At 42.6% G+C, this 24310-nt stretch overlaps 1 protein-coding gene across 4 annotated transcripts in view; it reads right to left on the bottom strand.

Moving 5' to 3' along the window:
- SULF1 (sulfatase 1) overlaps positions 1-24310 on the bottom strand; it is a 155693-nt gene that overhangs the window by 36035 nt on the left and 95348 nt on the right. For all 4 annotated transcript variants that reach the window (XM_045861204.1, XM_045861206.1, XM_045861207.1 and 1 more), the window contains 7 exons: positions 16750-16901; positions 14288-14457; positions 4031-4181; positions 2943-3118; positions 1534-1662; positions 1220-1276; positions 310-439 (listed from right to left, as the gene is read on the bottom strand). In XM_045861204.1, coding sequence (XP_045717160.1) covers positions 310-439; positions 1220-1276; positions 1534-1662; positions 2943-3118; positions 4031-4181; positions 14288-14457; positions 16750-16901 — 965 coding nt within the window. The remainder of the gene's footprint in view (positions 1-309; positions 440-1219; positions 1277-1533; positions 1663-2942; positions 3119-4030; positions 4182-14287; positions 14458-16749; positions 16902-24310) is intronic.

Below are 24310 nucleotides of genomic sequence, written 5' to 3'. Positions count from 1 at the left end.
TTATTCCCTGCTGGACCAGAGATGGAAGCCGCAACCTACTATGAATGTCTCGTCAGTAAGCTGGATACCATATAAAAGAGAGTACATTGAGTGAGGCCATTTTAATAATAACCGGACTATCCATTTCATGTGTCTGGTCAATCTTGAACTAGTGTTCCAGGTAGTGCCCTGCCTGTAAATCAAGCCCAGAGCCCTTTGGTCTCGGAACAATGCTCCACCCAACTGAGCTACCCAAGCCAGGGTTGAAAATCTTCTCAGTTAGAAATGGAGAAGCTGTGCGCGGGGGTGAAGAAAAGCTGCATCACTCACCTGCCCAGGCTGTTCGCAGGCGGTCTGGTACCGGGCCTGCTGGCACAGTTCTTTGACCCTCTCATATTTGGGCAAGTGATTTGACTGTTGGATATTCTTGTTGGATTCTTCTTTCTTACGTAGAAATTTCCTTTGACAGAAAGGGAAAAGCTTCTTATTTGAGAAGTGATCTGAATTATCTCCCTGCAACCCACTTGCTCTCTTTCCCTTCCCTGTCCCCAACTCCTCATTCTTCAAACAGCCAGAAATAGATGTTAGGGCTCGACCACGGAGTTCAGCCCCTGACGAGGCCCTCACGACAAGGCTGGGTGAAGACGAGAGGCCAGGTTTGGAGGAATCATTTCCCCTCAGAGCATCACTTTCAAAACTTTGGCATATAATGTGTAGCTTTACAAACTCAAAAATTCTTTTTATTAGAAAGCAATTACAGAAATGCTTCCTCTCAATGCGTGTTGGGAGAAAAGCAAAGACATCGAGCATTATAAGGCAAAAAGAGGAAATCCAGAAGCAATTAGGGAAATAATCACAGCCTCGTATGTTTGTGTATTTAAAACTAAGGAAAGAACACCAGGGGAGGAAGTAGAAAGGTGCGAGGCAGGACTTGGGACGGATGGTTAAGAGAGTCAATTGGCTGGTCCAATTCGGAACCAAGGCTGAGAAACCAACAGTAAAATCCATAGCCATGTAAGGGCTTTGGTCCCATCTTACGAGAAATTATTCTTCACAGTTCTGATGCAACAGTCATTATTCTGCTGGCTAGTGAAGAATGACTAGCAAACCATTCAATTTTGTTACCAGGCTTGCGAAATCTGTAGGCTTCATAAACCAAAGTAAGGGGAAAAAAATACCCAGCAGGGAGAGCTGCCCACTAGGACTGGTTCCCAGAAGCACCCCAGGAACCAATAATTACCCTCTTTCCACGAGGAATGTATCACGCCAAATTTTGGCCTTTTTGTTTGTTCGAAACCTGCAAGCAAAATAATAATATTTACAGTTGGAGTCTGACGACTTTCCAAACGGATCTGTGCTAACAGTTTATTTAAAGGAACACCTCTCACTTCCCGCAGACCACGGCTGTGTCTCCATCAACGTGCTATGTACAAACAACCATGAAAAGCTCCGCCCGGCATGGCAAAGCTACTTGGCCTCCGTCTCCTTCAGCTTCTGGCCAGTTCTGGGAGCCAGTGTGCCCGGGGCTGGCTGCAGGAAAGAAAATTGACACACCTGTTACCTGGCTTTTCCAGGTCCAGCAGTTTGAGGACAGACTTGCCGTCCACGTCGGGAGGGGGGTCGAGCCCAGCGATGTCCAGGATCGTAGGGGCCAGGTCAATGTTTAGGACGATCTGCGGGACTCTGCAACGGGACAGATCGTTACACCCTGGACCCAATACTAGTGGAGGGTGGCCTGTAGGGCTGCTTTCTCCACACTGTTACTCTTTGGCCTTCAGTGCCTCTCCTCTCCCATCCGGTCTCCTGGGGAGTGAGCTGCCTTCGGCCAGGTGGCTCAGTGATCAGCAGTGAGACAGCACGGAGCAAGATTAACTGACTCTCACAGGGGTCACTGGAGAGATGCCCAGAGCCCTGAGCTTGGGCCACACTGTCACACAAGTCGTGGCCTGATCTATGGTTTTTGTAGGATGTATACATTCTTCTAAAATCCAATAGTTCATAACTTCTCTGGTAAACGAGGGCTTTAAAATTTACTTCTAAGGAAGGACACAAGGTTTTTACATTTGAATCTAATCCACGCCACCTAGACTTTCCAACATAAAGCCTTCTAGTTCTAGATTTGATCATTCCTGAGGTGTGTCTAATGATCTGAAGAGACCTAATGACATTCTTCCTGGAAACCCTTCTTAATGATATTGCCTTCTCCCTGGGAGGTGGTGGATTCCAGCACAGGAATGAGATTCGGGTATCTGGGTTCGGGGCCCAGATGCTGCTATGCCCAGGACCAGGACTCTAAAATGCTGTCAGTTGAGTTGCTTCATCGTTAAATCAGGGGTTCAGGCTAGATGCTCTGTATGGGCCCTTCCAGCTTTTGATTTCTACTTGCATTCTTTTCTTTCACTCTTTCCATAATTATTTTATGCACATGTTCTCACTTTATACAAACCATTCTGTTGTGGTTGGCAGGGCACGTGAAACCCATGGTATGATGGGAAAAGAGAGATGCAAAGGGATGCAGTGGCTTGCCTAAGGTGGCGGGAATAAAACTGCAGTCCCTCAGGTTTCTTTTCTCTTTTTTTAAATCATGCTTTTGAAAAAGTTCTTTAGTAATAGTTAAAAACAACTAAGAGGATGGCACTCATTTTTTAAAAATGACAGTGTAACTCTGTCTTTTTCAATTCAAAGAAAGTAAGGATGATATTTTGTACCTTAGATTCTGGTCAATCTGAGAGAATTAATCATTGATGCAATTATTTTTCCCTTCTCTTTACATAGCATACATTAGTTAAATTAACATGTGGTGATGGGGGGAAGGTGTCAGTTTTCATCTCCTAAATTACCAACCTACATACACCCTTTGTTGTTTTGGATAAAAGGAAACCAGACACTGAGATCGGTAATCGAATTATCTCAGATGCACATGAGCTACGACAACTGGATGTTACAAACACAGAAATACGTACATTGATCCAGGTTCTACACTTGGCCCACGAATAAAGAAAGGCACACGAATATCAAAGTCATATGGCATGGATTTCCCCTTGACCAGTCCGAACTGCCCGATATGGTAACCGTGGTCGGCGGTGTAAATGATGTACGTGTTCTCCAGCTCCCCCGTCTCCACCAGCATGTCATACAGCTGAAACACAGCGCGGGGACAAGTCAGAAGCGAGTGTGCTGGCCCGAGATGACAACAGTGTTGCCATGATTTCCCCCAAATCTTTTTTCCATTACTTTGAAAAAGCAAGAGCTGCTTTAATAGGACCAACAAATGCAAACGTTAACCACATTTTCATGTTGCTTACAATCTTGGAGGGAAAAAGTCCCACAATTCAGTTGAAAAGTAACATTTTTGAATCTGGCACATGCTATTTAAAGGTTTCTGTTCACCTATTTGAAAGAAAAAAAAACACTCACAAAACACCTCTACCAGCAGACTTACAGGTTTTACTTCGAAAAATTCATTGTTAAAGCAAATTTTACTATCATCACTCTTACATCTAGTTGTCAGGGGTTAAAAACGGACTGCTCTGATCTAGCTTTTAGGCAGGTCTCCCTTGGCTTATGTATGCTTTAAAATTCATGAAATTTCAAATAAATTTTTTTAATTTCTGGCTTTTAGGAAAAAAGTCAGAAAACTTGATGATACTGGATCCACATTTGTACGTGGCAAAAATTAGTTGGAGCTGAGTAGCTGCTCCTTCCTCTAAACGAATCACTGAATTTCAAGTTCACCACAACCCTCACCATTCCCTATTGCTTTATACTGGACCTGCTTTAGTTATTTACAATATTTGCTTAATTCCTGAAGGTGTTTGTGAGTGTAGCCCTTGATTTTGATGTTTCGATATTTATCTTCTCTCTGCTGCTGGCTCTACAGAACCAAGCCTGGAGCAGTAACAGAAGAAAGCACAAGATGAGGGGGCCCTGAAATTTTCTCTTTCATTTCTCTCTCAACAAAACAAAACAGAACAAACAACAACAAAACTGGATTGACAAGAACAGGAAGTTGGGCCAAAGCCTCATAACTGAGGCAGGTTCACGTGCTTACCCTTTCCACAGAATCATCCACCGACATCAGGGTCTGAAGCCTTTTGCGATGCAGAACGTTTGTGAATTCCATGTGGATGGGCAGCATGGGCCCCGTGTACTGCAGAATCCAGTGTTTATCCATGTTTGGTGCATAGTTGTAACTAGGAGTTCTGAAAAGATCCAGAGAGGAGTGTTAACTATATTTATTTTTAGCCTCTTGGAGAACTATCTCAAGTTAAAGGTTGTGAAATAATCATTTAGGAAAGATAATTTAGACTCTGTCAAAATGTTTTCCTCTCCCTTGTGTCTTCTGCCTACAAATTTCTGAAGATCTGAAGTCTTCTCCACCCCAAATGGCACTTATCTTCTGAAGGTATACGGATTCAAACTCATAAAAGCAAGACTGGCAGCTAAAAACCTAATTAGTGCAAGTTCATTTGGGTTCACCGAACAGAATGTGTAGAAACACATCAAGATGATCATGGTAATGTTACAAATCTACAGATAAGACTCAGTAATGTAGAAGGGAATGTTCTCATTGTGATGTTAACTCGTAAAATTTTATTGCTAATTAGGCTATTAAATATAGTCACAAATATGTTATGTGGAATGATGAATCATAATCTCAACACATTTTTTCCTCTTGAATTTACTAGGGCATTTATATGGGCTGGGGAAAAGGAGGTTTACAGTTGTCCATATGGAGAACGACACAGTAATTAATAATGATACGAAAATAAACTCTGTGTTTCAAGTACTCGCAGCTGCACTTGCCCCTCCTGTACACCTCGCCTCTACCAGTTTTTCTCATTCCTAACCTCGTATGCAGACACCTCTAATACAATTGGCTTCACTGGAATTGTAACCAAGTCTATTCTGTAATATATGTGATAACCACTAAAGCTGTTTATTTTACAGAAAAATCAATATAGACGCAAGGCATAATTTTTGTTTTACACAGGGGAGTGAGTCCTAGCGTTCTAGGACAGGTTGGTTCAAGCCTGTATTTAACCTACTTCAAGATCCCAATGGTACCAACACTCTCCACTGGGAACAAAGCATATCACCTTCTCTTTGAATTTACCCAACTCCCGCAGCCCGTAGAGGCTGCCACCTCAGATTCCCAGAGAACATATCTACACTACATTTCTCATGCTGAGCACTACTCATCTATATTTGACTTCTCCATCAGACTGTTATGAACTTGAACCTTCTTCTTGGATATTAAGCATATAGAAACAGTTTAGTATTAAAACTTAGTATTTACCATGTGTCAGGTATTGTGCTAAGTGTTTTATATACATTAGCTCCTTTAATTATCTTGGCTCTTCTGGGAAATAGGTTTATCATTCCCATTTTATAGCTGAGAAAACTGAGGCTTAACAAAGTTAATTTCCTCAGATTAACAAAATTAGCAGGTGGAAGAACTAGGACTCAATTCCAAAGGCTACTTCCTTTAACAAAATGAAAGAAAAGTGAAGTGAGAGCCGCTTCCTCCTTCCAAGATTGCTTTTCATGTGAACCACAGCTTTACAAATAGCCAGTCTCAGGGGTGTTTTGGTACCACTGGTCTTCTCGGAACAAAAAGCCAGCCTGATAATCTGTGTGCTTGCTGGTTAACCTGCAGAAGTGCAACAACTCAAATCCCAATATGACACTGAGCACACTGTACACTGTACAACTCATGCCCAGACGCGTAACGTCTACTCCCTCTGAAAGAGATTTGCAGAGTGGCAGAAGCTGGTGTGGCTCAGTGTGCTCATCTGTAAATGAGGACAAGAGCACCTCTCTTAAAAACCTCTTTTGAGGAACAACTTTGTCTACCTATATCTATACATCTATTACCTATCTATCTATCTATCCATTTATCTATCTCTCACTTAAAAGTGCCTAAAACAGAGGAAGCACAGGAGTTTCCTCCATGAGCCAATAAGCAAATACATTTTATATACGTATCCGGATTGAAAAAATCCTGTGACATTAAGCAAACGAGCTTTTCAGGTATCACCTGCCATTCTTTTAAGCGAAACTTTGAAATAAACTCTCTTCTCTTTTACATGTAAATGACTCATGAACCAAATGGCCCCATTCTGTTGGCCTGAAAGGGTTCCTCGTTTCTGAATCGGATGTGGACTCGTATTATCCCAGGAACTTGTGTGGCAGGAAGGGGCACCAGCCTGAGTTTCTTACTCTTCACGCAGCATATCAAGTAACTAACAGGATTAGATTAACTGGTTGAGGAGGAGAGAGGGGGGCTTCTAAATCCCATTGGAAAGGGATTTTCACTGGTGGCGGGTAGTTTGAGGTCAGAGAAATACAGCAAGTTGGCCGTGAAAGGTCCCTAACCATTTACTGATACGTGCCCTGAAAAAGAATACGGCCATAAAAGATTACACAGGGCTTCTTTATAATACCTAAACATCCTCCTCTGACTGCCTTTGATGTTGATTCGCCTTAATTTTAAAATAAATCTAGTTGACTTTTTTAAAACCACAAAACCTCAACACAAATAAAAATTACAATAGGGAACTGAAGCACGGGCTCGCAGTGGGCAAATTATATCTTCCACTGGTTACCTTGATGTGCTTGGCACGGCTCCACCTCACTTGGGGGAACAGCAAATTACAAGCCTCAAATTGGACTCCCGGATTTACAGAATGACATATGTTAAACCTGGCTTATATTAAAAGGGAGAGTTCAGGTCAGTTGTCAAAGCTGTACTCCCCTGCCTTTTTTCCCCTTCATTTCTTGATGTGGGAGATGACCCCCAGCTCTGGGGCTGAAATCCCAGGTGGGATCTCAGCAGGGGGCAAGCAGGGAGGGTTATGCATTTGCCTTTTAAAGGAAGACAGACTGCCCCTGCTTCCCACAGCACAGCAGCTGTTCGGGGACCTGCAGGTGGAAGGTCGGGGGTCATTGAAATTGACAATGTTGTTGAAAAGTGATCTTTTGCCAAAGGCCTGTGGTTGCCTCCTGCTGGGGCCTGCCAAATTCCTGGAAGATGCAGCCTTCTGTCCCCCAGTGATAATTAAGGCTGCTTCCCCAACAATGGCCTTCCACCAATTCAAGTGGGCTGGAGCTGGGGGCTGGAACACAAGTGAAAGAAGCAGGTAATTGTTTGAAGGAAAACCACATATCCAATTGTTCCAGAATGTTTTTGAAATCAGACCCCGATTCTCATCCCCACCCTTACTAGCATGTGATGGTGGGCAACTCTTTTTTTTTTTTGCTAAACCTCTGTTTCTTCATCTATATAATGGGTATAACAACTTCAAAGAGTTCTTGTGAGGGTAAAAAAGGATTTCAGTGACAGAGAGAACAGATCCTAGGACCACATCATACCCATACCTACAGGTAGCTGGAAAGAGCTTATTTTCTAGCTCCTTTGATTGTTGTGGCAACCCCGAGGGGCAGGCAGGGCATCCTATTCCCATTTTACACACGAGAAAGTGAGTATACAGAAAAAATGTGCTGGGGCTGATGTTCCTTCTGTGATGACCTCACAATGACCCAAGTCCTGAACCACGGTCTCCAAAAAGTGCCTCAAAATCCCAGTCATCAAAAGAACTGATAGAAACATTTCTTTCTGGGAAAAAGTAAGTCCTGAATTCCTCAGCCTTCATCCTAATTTAAAACATCAGCAGCTTCTGCTTCCCATTCAGAGACCTCACACCAGATGCTGAGCGGCTACTTTTGTTGCAAATACAGAATGCAGTCTGACCCTGCAAGGCACCCTAGACAAACGGCGGAAAGGTGGCTATTTTGCTTTAAAATTGAGAGGACAAAGCACCAAGTTGCCATTTTTGAATTTTTGTTGCTTTCTTAAAAAAAAAACAAAAACAAAACCAAAAAAACCCATGTGAGTTACAGCTACACGTGCCTGGTCTGGTGAAACTTCCTGTAGTCTCTTTGGGTAGGAGTTTTGCCCAGAACTGTGCACTCCAGACCTTAGATGCTCAAGAAAACATACCTGTAACCCTCCATAGACTGTTCCAGTACTTGAATGCGTCAACTTTTCCCAGCAAGCTTCCCTGCACATTGTTTTTCTCTAGTCTTACTCCTCGGACTTTGTTGCTCAGGCCACTAGAGCACGTGTCCTTTCGCCCACTGCATTTGCAAGTTCAACCCTCAGCATCAACAGCAATTCTCTTGGTTCTTGATTCTCTTTCCAGGATTGCTTTATTGACATAACAGGAATAAGAATTCTAAAAATCAATAATGTCATCTTTTGTTTTGATGGGTGGGTATTTTAGGAGAATAATTCTTACTAGTGAAGAAATATTTCAAGAAATGCATGTGTTGTAGATTAAACCCATACTTGGGGAAATGCAAAGACCTTAGCCGTTCATTCTTACCACTGATGGCCTTAGTTGTCACCAGTGAAAATAAATATATTCATAGTGTGTTACAGCTGAACATATGTTTTCTCCATTTGTTATTCAGTCTCAGACAAGAAAAACCCCAATGATCTTACTCTTGAAGGGCTTTGGTAGCAGGACCGTCACTCGCTGAGAAATGAAATGGGTCTCAGTTCCCAGAATAAGCCAGTTACACAGATTTAAGACACACACACTCAAAGCATTAAATTGGAAATTCTATACTGAATCTTCAGAGCCACACAATCTCAGCTTTCACTATAATTGAATTTATTTAATTGCCTTTGTGGAAGTAGCCCCATATGAGTTCAAACGTCTTCAGGTAGGTAACATCGAACACATGCAGAAAATACCGAAGGACCTTGATTATAGCTCTATCATCAAACTAATTTAAAGAGTCTTCTAACAATGTTGCAAATGAGAATTAGAATTTTGCCAGTACAGACACAGGAACCACTTCTAACATTAGTTGTGTCTGTGATGGGCAGTGAACAAGCCCGAGGCGGCAGGGAGTGGGGAATGCTCACCTGGACCAAAGGGAATCGACTTTTGGCTCCAGCTCTGTCCTTATCAACTGATGTGATATCGGCAAAGACATTACGGGGTCTTTTTTTTTTAAACACAGATTTTAGGTCTTCGTTTTTTAATTTAAAGATGTATGGAATTGTATTATTTGTAGGTGTCCTTTTAATTTATAAAACCAATTTAACTATTTTTACATTTAAAAATGTTTTAATGTCAGCTTGTTGGAGTGGATGTTTCCTCATTTTCTAAACAATGCTCACCAGGCATCGGAGGTGGAGAGGAAACACTCCATCCTGCCTTCAGGAAGGAGCTGCCTTGCATCACTCCGGGACACCGTTTACACAGTATTTTGTGTGAATGCTGCCCCCCAGAGTTGTGCAGTTGGACTTCAGGGGATGGGTTGAGCAGGAAAAATGGAGAGAAGAACAAAGTGGGAATGCAAGAAAAGGTGCAATTAGTTCTGCCCAAATCAGAAATTTTAACGGAGATTTTACAATTCTCTCAGAAATTTTCATGGAGATTTAAAAATTCTCTCCTCTTCAAAACAATTTCCCTTTATGTATTTGTGGAAGAAATGAAGTTGGAATGTGCAACTTCTTTTTAATGCAAAACATTTCTTTCCAACTTTCAATAACAAAGGTGTTTCCAAAACTTCATTTGGAGTCTTACATGGAGAGTTTTCCATTGAACACACTGTGGTGATCTGAAAGCTCCACTTTCAGCACGATTCTTGCAAGTGAGTGGACAGGGACTGTTCAGTGGAAATTTTAGATTCCCCTTGAACCTGTGTCACTGAGTGTGTCTAAACTCCTAGGTATGGGGAGAAAGAACTGACGAATTGAAACAAAACATAATATTTTGATAGGGGCGTCCTTGGCAGGAAGGAGATAAGAGAGCTTTGGAGCTTCCCATTAAATCATCTGGTGGGCCAATGGGCTCCCCCTGTCACGGGTGCGCGTGAGGACATCACAGAGGCCAGGAGAAAGGAATTATGTCAATGTCAGAGTGAGGATATAGCATTCCTCTGAGGACGCTGGAGAGGTAACTTACTGAGAAGCACAGCAGAGTCTTAGCCGTAGTGAAGGGCTTAGTGATGAGGATGGTTCTGTGGATTACTATAGCAGAGGTGCCCTCAGATTTCTCAGAGGCCAGGAGGGGCTGAGCTATGTCTGACTAAACAGTGCCTCCTGTCACGAGTGGCCGATAATCTGCTCTCAGTCTTAGTTGGTCGGCATAACCTCTAGCCTCAGTTTGTAAAGCCAACAAGCCAATGTTGGCCTGGCTTCCTTCCTTTGTTGGGAATGGCAAACACCGTGGAAACATGATACATTTGCTCCAGGCTGAGAGGGTCACACAGCTATTACCCAAAGCTGGATGAAAGGCATCTTGATAATGCTTGGCCACCAAGGAAGGTGACCTAAAGGAAGTGTTCACATTACTTGGGTCCCTCCAATGGGGGTGAATCTATAGCTTCTTGCTCTGTTTTCACTGGGCCTGCCAAGTCTGTCTGCACAGTCCTTAACTTCTTCCATCCCTTTGCTCCAATGTGTTGCTAATGTTTTCTCTAAGAACACTGGCCATTCAGGAGCTCTGTGCACCACAAATGGCAGCCTGTCTTCTATTTGTCTCACTCCTTTTGTCTGCAGACTGAACTGTGAACCTGTGCCGTCACTCACAGTGACAAGAGATGCACACTGACTCTCTCCAACCCCTTCCTCCTGCAGCATCCAGGAGACCTTTACAACAATGATGCTAGCAATCCCAGGCTCCAAGGCCTGCGGGGAGACACCAGATCTCCACATTCAAGGTGCACCAAAGCCCAAGGTTAGCAGCAAATGGAAGCTGAGTCACTCAACCAACCACATGAGTTTTCATTTTCTATTGCTAAGGTTGCTTTCCAGACTGGTGCTTGCCAACAGCACACACTTTGCACCTGGAAGAGATAATACAGACCATACCGGTGCTTACCCGATTGGTGTTTTTAGAATGGCCAGGTGCGGGAAGAAGAGCACAGTGTGGGTCTTAGTGCTTCGTGACACTTGTCATGTCACAGTGGGCAGGTATCAACCCGTCATTTCTCTAGCTGCTTCCCCTAAACATTAAGTTGAACCAAGTGAAATTGCACTTTTTGTAGGTCAAGAAATATAAAACAAGAAAGAACAGTGTTATATGGTTCATCTTAATGGGAAGAACTGACAAGAGCGAACACCGCTGAAGTGACTTCTATGTCACAGGCCCTCTGTGGGAACTTCAGCTGTGCTGCTTCTCTGAATTTCCATTCAAAGCATAATGTCAAGGTGCTAGTATTTCCCCCATTTGACAGTTGAGACAATGGAAGAGTTTAAAAAAAATTGCCCCGAGGGTTAACAAGGACAGCTGAGATGGGAACCCACTCTTGTGTGCCTCTAAGGCCTGAATACTTTTCCCTCTGCCACGTGGAGATTTCACTTCAGAAAACCACTCGTAAGACTCACAGGTGGTTCGTTCAGACTAAAGAATAACAGACACCATTTCCATGTAAAAACGACCAAGTCAGATATTATGCACTACCCTATCAAATGACCCCCAGTGACTCTCTGCTTATGGTTACAAGTCACTAAGGTCCTCAGTACTCTGCTCCATTCCCCTTCTAGCTTTAGCCCCCTTTGCTCTCCTGGCACCCCATTCTCCACTTCCTGGGCTGCAGCTTAGACAGCCTCACTCACATGGTGACCACTTGTCCGAGCCACAGTCCCCTCCTAAAATCATCCACCCCGCCTGTAGAATCAGCTGCAGGAATTTTATCCATCCTTTGAAGCCTATTTTGAATGCCTCCTGGTCCATGAATTTTTCCTGATTCCCTTAGAAGATGTGAACACTTCCTCCTCCAAACTTCCATAGCCCCTTGAATGCCTGTTTGAGGTCTTATCGCTTTGGTCCTACTGGTGATGTGGCTACTTGAACACTTGCCTGTCTTCCCCTTAGAGCAGGGATCTGGGGGGAAACTCATTTTGTAAAGGACCAGAGAGTAAATATTTCAGGCACTGCAGCCCCCACAGTACTTGCCACAACTACTCAACTCTGCTGTTGTATTTTGAAAGCAGCCACAGACAATAACTAAATGAATGTGCATGGCTATATTGCAATAAAACTTTACTAACAAAAACTATCAGCAAGTTGGATTTGGCCTCAGTGTGCCAACCCCTGTCTCAGCTTTTGGTTCTCCATGGTCAATAACTGTGTTCCTCATGAGTGCACTCATAAATATTTGTGGAACTAAATAGAATTCTTAACTGTCAGAATCAGAGTGTTATTGCAGTTATCACTGAGGCCCTGAGTACTCCGCAGACTCCTCTCTTCCTGTGACTGTTGCCTGCGCTCGACACTGAGCTGCCAGATGGAACTTCTTCACTTGTGGCTGGTTCTCCTACAGGCTCATCCTGGAGCTACAAAGGCAGGGACTCCTAAGGAGCCACAAAAGCCATTTTGCCAACCCCTTCTCCTCAAATTTGAGAAAACACCAGTAAAATCTGCAGTGGTAGAAAGTCACCTTGGGCTGGGAATCTGCTAATGCAACTAAGAAGCTACACAAGGTGATTTCCGACTCAAAAGAAAAGGGAAAGTGGGTTCCAGCTCTCGGGGTCCGTTTTCTTTCAATGGAGCAGCCAGTTACCGACTTTGTAAGTAATCTGCAATGGAGAGGCGCGTGCCCCTCGTGGGCTTTGCTCGAGGATTTAGCTGCACGGTTATGTGCAGAGTAGATCTTCAGAGGTTTATGTATCTGTCCGCAGGGTCAATTCCAAAACACACTGGCTCCCCAGACCACCTTCCCCAGAGCCCAGGCACCCTTCTTTATTCACCGATGGTGTTTTATGCATCAACACACTTCTGTCCTACAAGTTCCTGGCCTGTAGCTTATCCATCCTGGCTCCATATATATTGTTAGTTCCTGTCCTCAGTCAACTCTAAATCACTTCCTTCCTTCTAAATCACTTAATACACAGAGAAGATCTATGTCCTACTGACAAGGAGTCATCAGTCTATTATAATGAAAGACAAAACAAGAACATAAAAACGTTCCCCAGGGGTGTGTAATGGCCCCACCCGAGTGTCTTCAGTCATTACTTCTCTCTTTACACAAGTACAGCTGACCATCGAACAACATGGTTTCAACTGCATTGATCCCTGTATTCAGTAGGTATACCGTTGGTCCTCTGTATTCGTGAGCTTTGTATCATGGATTCCACCAAACGTGGATTGAAAACAGTATTTCCAATCCACGGTTAGGAATCCCCAGATATGCTGGGCAGACTGTATGCACTGTTCTACCCCATTTTATATATGGGACTTGAGCATCCACAGATTTCAGGAACCACACGGGAAAGGGGTGTCCTGGACCCAATCCGCGGCAGCTAGTGAGAGGGAGCTATAGTTAGGTCTTTTGGGGGAGTCAAAGCTTATACATGGACTTTCAACTGCACGGGGCTCAGCACCCCTAACCTCCGCAGGGAAACTACACATCTAATCTATTTTATTTTCATCTGGGATCATGGCTAGAGAATCAGGGTGGATAAAAAGGGATGGTATTTAAGCACTAACAGATTAAGAATCAATTTGGGAGCTTTAGTGATAAAGAAAACACATCGATTCCTGTTCCCAACCTGTCTCAGGGCTGAACTTTCCGCAGACCCAGAGCCCACTGCTGTGTGTGGAAGAGTGCAGATCACTGCACCGGGCAGGAAGACAATGCCTCAACAGAGTCAAAAACACAGTCTTGTTGTTTGCTGTCAAAGTGCCCAGACTTTTCCACCCTTGGCTAGTGCGAACTATCAGCACGATATAGGTCTCTGCCCTAGGGACAGTCCCTTGGTCTCTGTGCCTCCCCACCCCCTCCTCTCACAAAGAAACACCGGGTTATTGTAAAGCTCTGGCCTGGGCAGGCCTCTTAGGCAAGCTCCTCCAGCTGCTTTCTGGAACAATCCTGACTGCATGTTTGCAGTGAAGCTGCCACAGTTTTCTCCTAGGAAATGAACCATGTTTCTATAAACAGACTGGGGTCGCCACTCTATTGCTATGAAAACAAACTGTTTATCATCATTATTATTAGATGATACTCATGAATATTAAGACAACTGAAGGGAACTCTTCATAAAAATCGCCTCATTCACCCTGTGTGCTTCTCTTCCTTTGCTTTTAGCGACTTAGAAATGTTGGAGATGTGATTCCTTATCACATCACTGAGGCAAGGCCCTTGGTTTCAGGCCTGTGCTGTGGTGACCCAGCAGAAGCTGGTGTTCCTGCTGTGTGGAAGGAAATGGGGTGAGGAGAGAAGCAAGGTGGGGAGCAAAGGAGAGGCCCATGTCCAGCAGGTCCCCAGAGCCGATGGTATTACTCACATGTGCTGGGAAGCATTGGGGTACAGTTTTGAAAACTGTGGGGCCGAGTCCTCGGGGCCGTGGGGCGCAGCGTGGCTGATCACCATCATAATGGGCCTATGGGGATACATTCTCTTAGACATTTTGAAGTAATTAATGCTCTCGTTAGTGATTAAGTCTGTGAAGTAGTCCTGAAACATACATTTGACACAAAACAGAAATTACAAAAGGTGACATTCATCAGATCACATTTGAATACTGCTTTCCTCAGAAGCAACTCACTGAATGAAGAGGTAAGTCTAAAGCAGGAAAAAACACTGGACTTCCTAAGGCAGCAAAAACACTTTCCCTAACAGAGAAAAATCAGTTGCCAGGGACTTTCTAGAGTTGCTAGCTTGGTAACACTCAAGAAATGCACAATTTAGCAATTAGGAAAGAAAAAAAGTCCAGTCCTGTTTGCCCAAGATAATGATCCGATCTGGCAATGCTAGAGCACATGAAATACCGGATACATATTTTACTCTCAGACTTCGTTGATGTAATCCATTGACAAAAAATTTAATTACTTCAAGGGCAGGAAATACCCACACCCACTACAAATTCACAGTTGCAGAACACACACACACAAATGAACAAACAAAAGATCTTTTCTTTAAATTAAAAATTCACCTGTGGGAATTAGACAATATTCGCTAAGGAAAACCTTGGCCAAAATCTGGGTGCACGAGGAAAAGCTGCAACATTTTTATCAATTAATTTACTTGAAACACTAAATATGGGAAGCAGTTGATTTCCTGCGGATTATCCTCTGTTAATTGCACAACTGAAATGATGCAGCTGCTGGGATTAGAGCCTGACTTGTTAGTAAAATGACTTAACCTGCAGTATGAGGGGCTGATGCAAGTCTGTAAGGGGGAAGGAAGAAATGGAATGAAAAGGAAAGGAAAGATGAAAACTTAAATTAAACCACCTGCCTCTCTTAAGTGTGTGTCAGTGGCCTGGAGCTCCAGCCTAAACTGCAGCAAGTGCCTAGGCAACAGTTCTCAGAGGCAGAGGCTTCCAGGCATGACTAATCACATGTAGACTTAAGGACCAGAACAGCTGCAAAAGCAGTGCCCAAGGGACAAAATCTGTGTCACATGTCATTGTTAGGACAAGTCCACAGGCTATCACCTTCTTCCATGGGAGGGTCTGTTTCATCCCTTTCCTCACTAAAGAAAGATATATTCTTTTTGGACACGGTTGTCTTTGACACTTAATCAGCTGTGGTAATGGGCAAGTTACGCTGATTTAGTCTTGGGAGGGAATCTTGATTACTTTGCTCTCCTTAGGACAACAGGGAAAGAAAGGTTAATAGCTTGAACAAGGAGCATGAAAAGCATCCCCACAGATAAAAAATGATAGCGATGACAATCAGTGCTCTTTGTAGGACACAGCTCAAATCTGCCTCCAAGGTCCCAACCAGCTCTCAACTTTGATGAGCCTGGAAGCCTATTAGCAGTGTTTGTGAATTCATTTGCATTCATTGTTTTCTAAAGGGCATGAAAGAGGAGACTCACTCCGTATCTCCCACCAAGTCCCTTGTGCTCAAATCAGGCCAGGCATAAAGACAGCAAATGTGCCCAAATTAAATCGCATTCCCTCTTACTCATTTCTACCAGTGGCGCTTTTTGTAGTGGTATGTGTTAGAGCACATTCTCGGTTTTTAGGTAAATGAGGAAGAGCTGAGTATGGCTGGAAGGGAAGAGGATATTTTAGGCTAATTAGCACGCTACCTTCAAAGATAGTTTACTCTTCACTCCTGTGATCAGAAAATTGTTTTATTTACGTTGGCAATCACAGAACCCTTGGGAATTTTAAAGTCTAATTTAGGATCTGTTTGTCAGAGAACTGCAGGGCATGCCAGTTCCAGTTTCCAGGAGCCGACTTGGAGATTTGGGGGCTGACAGCTTTAGTGACACTTGCGGAATCCGGCTGCCATGGGGCAGGCGTCCTGGTCTCAGACCTCCAGCCTTTGGTCAGGCAGGAGTAAACGGGAGGAGTGTGGGTTCCCCACCTTTGATTATTCCACCTGTCTGCTCTTATTTTTACATCTAAATCTGAAGACAAAATTGAAAATGGGAGGAGTGAAAAGCAAAACAGTACAAGAGGAACATTTGATTATGTGGACAAGTCCTCTGGGTGTAGGAGGGAAACCGAAAATTATCACAAGCCAGAGTGGAGGCATCTATGATTTTCTTGATGATACTTTCATCAAAGGCTGATTGCCCTGTGTTCTGATGAGGGAAAAAATCACTATGTAAAGTCAGTGTTCCTTGAGAGTCTTTTCTTGCCTGGAGTTTAAAATTACCTTAAAATTTCTCATTCTAACATTGTGAGAACGTAGAAAGCCAATCTTGTGGATAGGTTAATTTGACGAAAATGGCTGTTCCCTATTATGCACAAAGTAAATTGATGCAGTGTAAAAAGTGCCTGAAAATTACCTTTGCATAATCAAATCCATGCTTTTCTTTGATGCCATTGCGACAAACAGTGTAATTATAGAAACGAGAATTCTTGATTAATCCAAGCCATTCTCGCCACCCGGGAGGGATGTAGCTGCCATTATATTCATTGAGGTATTTTCCAAAAAAGGCTGCAATGGGAAAAAGGGATTATTTTTCTCATACGAAATGAATAATCATAAATAAATACATAAATGCATTAGTATGAAATGATGGCTTCAGAAAGAGACACTAGAACAAAAGTTAACCTAGGTAATGGTGCCAAAACAGCGTTAGGGTAATAGATAGTCCCATCCTCTGGTGAAGTGACATACACACATTTTCTCTTGAATAAATAAAAGTGGCCCCCAAGTACACGGATTATAATTCAACAGAATCACAGCAATGATCATGGTACTCTGGAGGCAGCTACTCTTGTGGCTTTACTGGGAGATGGGCAGATCGTACCCTTTTATCAATGGACGTAACAGTCAGAGAAGGAGCCAGGGTGAGATTTGGGATGCTACTGCCGGGCACACACATACTGGAGAAGTGGAAGTTCAGTGTTTGTAATAAATTTTGTTTTTAAACGCACTGTTGGAGAATTATAGAAACACCACTGAAACACTTGTCTCTCTTTTTGCACAGCCCAAGAGTACAAATTTTCTAAACCAAGGGACCACGGTAAATGCCGTTTTTATGCGACATGGTCAATGTTTTTATGCGTCATGTATTTCATGTAATCTCTGTTTACATTATGTGTATTTTACAAATGGGTATGGCTAAGTAAGCCCTGGCTGGCGTAGCTCAGTGGATTGAGCGCGGGCTGCAAACCAAAGTGTCGCAGGTTTGATTCCCAGTCAGGGTACATGCCTGGGTTGCAGGCCATGACCCCCAGCAACCGCACTTTGGTGTTTCTCTCTCTCTCTCTCTCTATCTCCCTCCCTTCACTCTCTAAATATAAATAAATAAAGTCTTAAAAAAAAGAAGACTAAGCCTTCTTTATAAAAAAAAAACCCCACAAATGGGTATGGCCAACGCCTCATAATCAAAAATTCTAGCAACCTAGAGCTGTTGCATAGATGACTAATTTTCACAGAATAATTGTATAATTGGAGTATATGCACCCTAACTAGTCCACTGCTCACGGAAAAGGCCATTGGAAGGACGTCACATTTGTAACTTCGGCATGTCACATCCAAGAAAGGCCACTGTGCCACCAGGCTCACTGATTCTTTTGGAGAGGCAACCCATGAACAAGGGTCCTCTGCCAAAGACAAGGATCAGAGAGGGGCCACGGGACAGGGAGGCGGTTTGGAGTCTCAGGAACAAAATGGGTTGGATCTTAAAGTCGGATACCTTGTAACTATCCAAAGGTAGTCATAAGTGTATTGTTGGCAGACTTTTGAGAGAGAAAGAGGGCCCCATTTGTAACTATTGTAATCACACCAGGAAAACAGGCATAAATGAGCACAATTCAGGGCAAACCTAAATGTCTGATCACCCTTTTAGACACATACACAGCCTTCCCCTCAACCATGAAGGACTAGAGAACACCACATTTCATATATGTATACATAGGGATACCTATGTGTGTGTGCCACACACACACCTCTATCTATATATACATCCACACATGAATGCAAGTTTTAATTTTTCTTATTTTTAGAAGGCTTCCATCTTTAGTTTTAGGGAGAGACCATGTCCTCTGCCTTCCTGGACAAAGCCACTTCTTGGCTCATTAAGCAGGTTTTACAGGTGCCTCCACTCACATCCACCGGGAAAGGAAGCTGCTGGGAGACTGGCTCGGGATGATGAAAGCGGACCCTCGAGTCCAGCCACTTCCCTGGTATTGCCCTTAGAGCACACATTTCTGAACCTTAAACTTACCCACTGTACATCATTTCCATGTCTCCAAGGGATAGCTATTTACCTTGCTTCCATCTTTGATATACAGTATCTCCACCTGAATGTTTTCCTTGCCCCTTAATGTGGCCATCAAAATGGAATGGATCATTTTCCCTTCCAAATTACTTCTCAGCTGTCCTTTAATTCCCGGAGTGGCACAGTCACCCTCTGGGTAGTGAGGCGTGGCAACACCGAGTCTTCCCTGATTTCCACCTGCTCCTCACCGAGCAGTTGCCACCACCGGTAGGTCCTACACTATCTGGACGATAACTCCCAAACCTTGCCACCTTTCTGAACACCAGCTCCAGTCACGTCCCCCTCTTCTCATAATCTGGATGGAGGCTTGTCGCTTGTAGGATCCAGTTTAATTCAATAGAATGCTGTCTGTGGCCTTCCTTAGGTGGAAAAAAAATCATTCTCTCTCCAAGCCCCTCTTGCATTTCTCTGTTCACGTCCCTCCCTCCAGCTCTGCTTTGCTCTGGTTTCCACCTTTCTACCTGTGTCTGTGCTACTGTCTTCATCTCCCTCTCTGTGTATCAAGGCCAGAGCACATGCCATTCCACTCTCAGGCTTTGGCCTGTAGCAAATTTGTGCCTGTGGCTTTAATGAGATCCTCTCTTTCTTCCTGGTGGTGGACTCATGTTCACACATAAGCCAGTCCTTCTTGGACTGTGAGGCTTTTGTGGGCAAACATTGCCTTTGCCTCCTCTCTGTACCCCCACCCCCATCTTTGCACACAGTACAGGGGTTCCATAAATTTTGTTTCTTGAACTGGGGTTCATGGACCCCCATGTATTCTGGGCCTCTACAGGTTCTAGACTTGTTAAATTTTGTGTATTCACATGGATTATAATTTTAACATTTGATTTGGTCTAAATATTTTCATAGACTAGAACTTCAGAGACGAAGTTGACATTTCTCAGATTGATTTTTTTTTGAAGAGTTGACTCCAGGCCGTGTGTACTTATTTGTTGAATGAATGTTTATCTGTTGAATCTGTGAATGAGTGAATGAATCAAGCCCTCCCTCAGCCAAATGCCCTTGCCTGAGGATTCTGCCAGGGCCCGGAGCAGATCGACGGGGGTAGGACAAAACATCAGAGGTTCTCACGCCAGATATGACTCACGATTTCCTTCCGAGCTGACTCTGTGCAGCGGGAATTCTTCTAATGAGGGGTTCTTGTCTTCAGAGACTAACCACCTTTTCACACAAAACCACAAGATGAGCTTCCTTTTCCGACAAAAACCAACATAGACTCGGAGTCGCAGGCAGCCGCCCAACACCACACCCCAGCTGCATTTCTCCAGAAGGGAACTGTTTCCAGGAACCTTCCACTCAGTAACAGCAGACCCGCTCTTCCTCTGGCCCGCGCCTCCTTCCTGGGGGTTTACTCCATTTTTCTCTCCTTTTGTTTTCAAAGAAGTGAAACACCATAGTGGTTCGGGACAAAACCCAGCCTGCTTGGGTTCCAATCCTCCTGCTTGCTACTCGTTTAGCTATGTGTCTACGGTCAAGTTACTCAGTTTTCTCTACCCCCAATTCCTTTTCCTAGAGCCATGAAGATGGTAATCATGACAGTGGTAGGATTGTTGTCAGGATTAAATAAGCTAATACATACATAAAGTGCTTAACACAGTGCCTGGCACATAACAAGGGCTTTTTAAAAAGTGTTTCTACTGCTGTTGTTATTATTAGCATCACCGTTATCTTTATCCTTTCAACTCTGTGTTCTGATTTTAAATAATTTACCATTCTGCAGTGCAAGGAACTCGCATCCTCCGGTTCTGCACTTGTGCATTTGCAAACATTTCTTGAGAGGTGACAGTATTACCTTTCCTGATCTGACTTACGTTGTGATAACAAATTCTCTCCCATTTGGCTTCCATTTTCCTGCTCGATTAGTTTTAAAAGTTTTCCTGCTACTCTTAGTTTTATTTCTTGGGTTGTTTCCCACCGCCTACCCCCCGCCTCTCAGGGCAGCCACGCCAAGCCCTTCCTTCCTTGTTTTCTCTGTGAGGTTATTTTGTTCTGTTTTCTACCCATTTCCATGGCTATCCCATTCCCTTTCATCCTCCCCTTACAAACTATTTTGCAAGTCTCTTTGCAGCGCTTATTAGTCACGTCAGAACTCCCTCCAGGTTTTCGGTGTCTTTGTGGTAATGGAGTGTAAAGAATGCACTCAGTTTTCCAGATGTGCCCTCACCCGTCACACTTGTTCTAAGAGAGACTAGGACCTCGTGTGTCACAAAGTGACACCCTGTGTTGGCAGCTTCCAGTGACTCTGGCCTTTCTTGTCGCCTCCTGACATTGAGACTCATTTGTAATCACCCCTGGCCTCTTTCAACATCACGCTTCCTGGCAGCGCTCTGCAATTGATTATCTGGGCTTCTAATTATTTTCCTCCAGATGTATTAAATCTCTTTCTCCTTCCCTAAGGTGAATTTTACTTTCTTGCCCAAAGTGCCATTACATCATGTGTAGTTTGAAGATTTCCTCTCCTTGGACACTGGTCATTCAACTTAACTTACTACTATACCATCTGAGTATCTCACCAGCATGGCACCAACCCTCCTTCTATGCCACTGAACACGCCCCTTCACAGCTGTTTGAGAAGGTGACATGGGGGTTAAGTGTCAGGACAAAGATCACACAGACCTGATTATAATTATTTTTGACTTTAGGCCACGCTATTCTGCCCAGGATTGTCTGTGCCAAAATACATAGAAAAATTTCTTTGAACTATCTGAAGCCAAGGCATTTATTTTAAGTCAGCAATAGGAACTTCGCAAAAGATTTCTGATACTGTGGAGGAGTTAAATCTTGTCTAATATAACAAATGATATACTAGCTGAGCTTTTACTCTAGGTAATTGATAGACTTGGGTTATAGGATTTCACTGGTTGTAACTAAAAATATACATAATTTTCAACCAATTAAAAATTATGACTTCCTCTTATGTCAACTTGTATATATGATTTTGGTTTCCCCAATTCAATTGTTAAGTCTAATGACGACAGGGATCTTATTTTATATCTTTTCATATCCCAGTATCAACCGTAATTTTAAGCATGCTGTGGTGCAATAAATACCTATGTTTATGTACTTAACATGAAAATCTATAATACTATAACTCATAAAAATAAGAATACTAGTTTGTCTTACTTTAAGTGAACTCTGCATTTAAAAAAATCCCATATTAGAGAATAAATATACTTGCCATAAGTAACATAAATAAATTTTATAATATAAAAAGACATGAAATTAGAAAATTGACTAATTTGTCTAAATTGTTTTGTTACAAAAGAATTCTCTACAAAAGGATTTATCATAGCTCTCTGATAAATATTGGAGAATATTGTTAAATATCGGAGAATATTGTTAAATATTCTCCAGTGATGTGTACAGTAGAATTAGCAAGACTGAAATTTAATTCACATGCTATTTCATGTATCATGTGTTCTGATTATAATTTGAACACTAACATTTAAAAAAGACTCAATATAATAACTACAGTGGTTATAATAAAATTACAGTATAATTTTGGGCAGGAAAGAAAACTTCGGAATCCTTCTCATCCAATCACTGCATTTTATGTGTTGGAAAACTGGTCTCTATACAAGTTCTCAGAGCGAATTAAAGGCGGAGCTAGGACATGACTCCAGGTGTCCTCAGTGTTTGTTTGGGGTTTTTGCTGCACTTGAAGTTACCTCTGAAATGTGGATTATCACTTTTACTTTAAAACCATGCTAGGTTTCTTTCACATGCATGTCTATACCCTCACAAGAAATTTAAAGTAAAAACATTCTGAGCATAAAGTCAGGCAGGATATTCATCTTTATGACAGATAATCCAATGTCATTCCCAGTTCAGTTGTCAGAACATAAAATGCAATAGACATGTTACTGTATTTTCCCCTTCTCGAACATTTAAGCTGTTGCGGACTCATATTTTCCATGAGTAAGTTTAGAAAAATTTAGGCTATAGCCAGTCCAAAAATATGCCGAGTTCTGAAAAAGAAAAATCATGTCATACAACAGTAAATATAATATTGGATCAATTCAATTCATTTAAATCCATGTATTCTGGATTCCTCCCAAAGTAAGTCTCATAGTAATCTGTCTTCTCTGAGCTGTTCTTCATAAATCTGATTGCTGCTTCGTGTTTTCTCCTAATGGGTATTTATGTATAATGCATATTTTAGTTTCCTTCATTATTTTTCTTAGGTTCTCAGCTAAATGTTCCAAATAATGTATTCATTATTAAGAAAACAATAAAATATACGTTGACTCTTTTCTGCCTAGTCTAGAGACTCAAAAATAATTGCATTGGTTTAATACCTACTCACCAATTCTCTTAATTTCCCAAGGTGCCTGTCATCTTGATATGCTTATTTGTCTATTTTCAACAGTGTCAACGTCCCTGCTTAGATCAATAATTATCATTACAAAGACATCTTTACTTCCCAATTGTCTTAGACACTTCAATATGTTCCCAGCAAAGATAAATTTAAACTCTACAGATCTCTATCACTGCCATTTTAGTCTTCCATTTATAATTGTTCTGATTTACTAATGAGCACATCGAAATTTATTTTCTGCACTAGGTATTTGGGTAAGTCCTTGTTACCCTTTAAGAAATTCCTGTTATTTTGTGGGATGACTCACCATAAATTCCAGTATTACCTAAGAGTCTAGACCCCTGGGGAGAAGGTTGGCTTCAGAATCTGTCTTGGTTTCCAAGAACAAATCCCCTCTCCCTGGAAAAGACAACTGAATGGACAAAAGGTCAGACACTCACCATGGCAGAGCCTTGTGATGTGCGGTTTTGTTCTGGACCGAACCGTGAGGTTAAGGCAGCACACCGGAAGGAGCCCTGATGCCTGGCCTCACCCTTAGGAATCAGATGTGCCACTTCATTGAGTCTCCTTAATCTTGTGGGTCTAAGTTTTCTCATTTGAAAACAAGGGAATCAAACTAAATTATGTCTGAGTTTTATTCAAGCTCTTGCAATCCATTGTAGGGTGGATACGGGACAGCACAATCAAAACAAGTACCAGAACACACTATGCTTCTTAGAAGCAACTGAGTTGTTTATATCTCTGTGACCCAGGGTACTTCGTAATGGGTGGTGTTTCCATTTTTGCTTTTGTCACCAGGAGGCTTATTTTTAGATATGCAGCCTTTCTCTATAACTCCAGGCCATATAGGTTGTATACCAACTTTTGCCTTGACTTTAACTATTTCTCTTCATTTCCATTTGCCAGGGTCCTTACTGTGCTGTATCCTATTTTGTTTTATGTGTCTCTAGGGTACTTTGGAGTGAGACATGATAGATACACGTGCAAAGAAGGAAGACAATGGGAAGAGGAAAGACTTTGGAATCGGATGTGCTGGATTCATTCTATCACTGACTAGCCTGTGTTCTTAGACAATTAACTCGCTCGAGTAACTGTTTTTTTTCACTGGTAACATGAGCAAATCCTTTCTTTCAAGGTTTCTTTAAGAATTAGGTGACAAAACTTAGCTAAAATGCCTGGTGTAGGGTAGCTAATGTCTTTCTTTCCCCCTTTTCCACCCCAGCTTTATTGAGATATAACCGACAATCAAATATTGTATATTTTTAAGGTATACAACCTGATGGACCAATATACATA

This window comes from Phyllostomus hastatus, unplaced genomic scaffold (genome assembly GCF_019186645.2).
Source record: "Phyllostomus hastatus isolate PE091 unplaced genomic scaffold, TTU_PhHast_1.1 phas_scaffold_21, whole genome shotgun sequence".
Lineage (NCBI taxonomy): Eukaryota > Metazoa > Chordata > Mammalia > Chiroptera > Phyllostomidae > Phyllostomus > Phyllostomus hastatus.
Note: the sequence above shows the minus strand (reverse complement) of the source record. Positions and strands in the feature narration are given on the sequence as shown.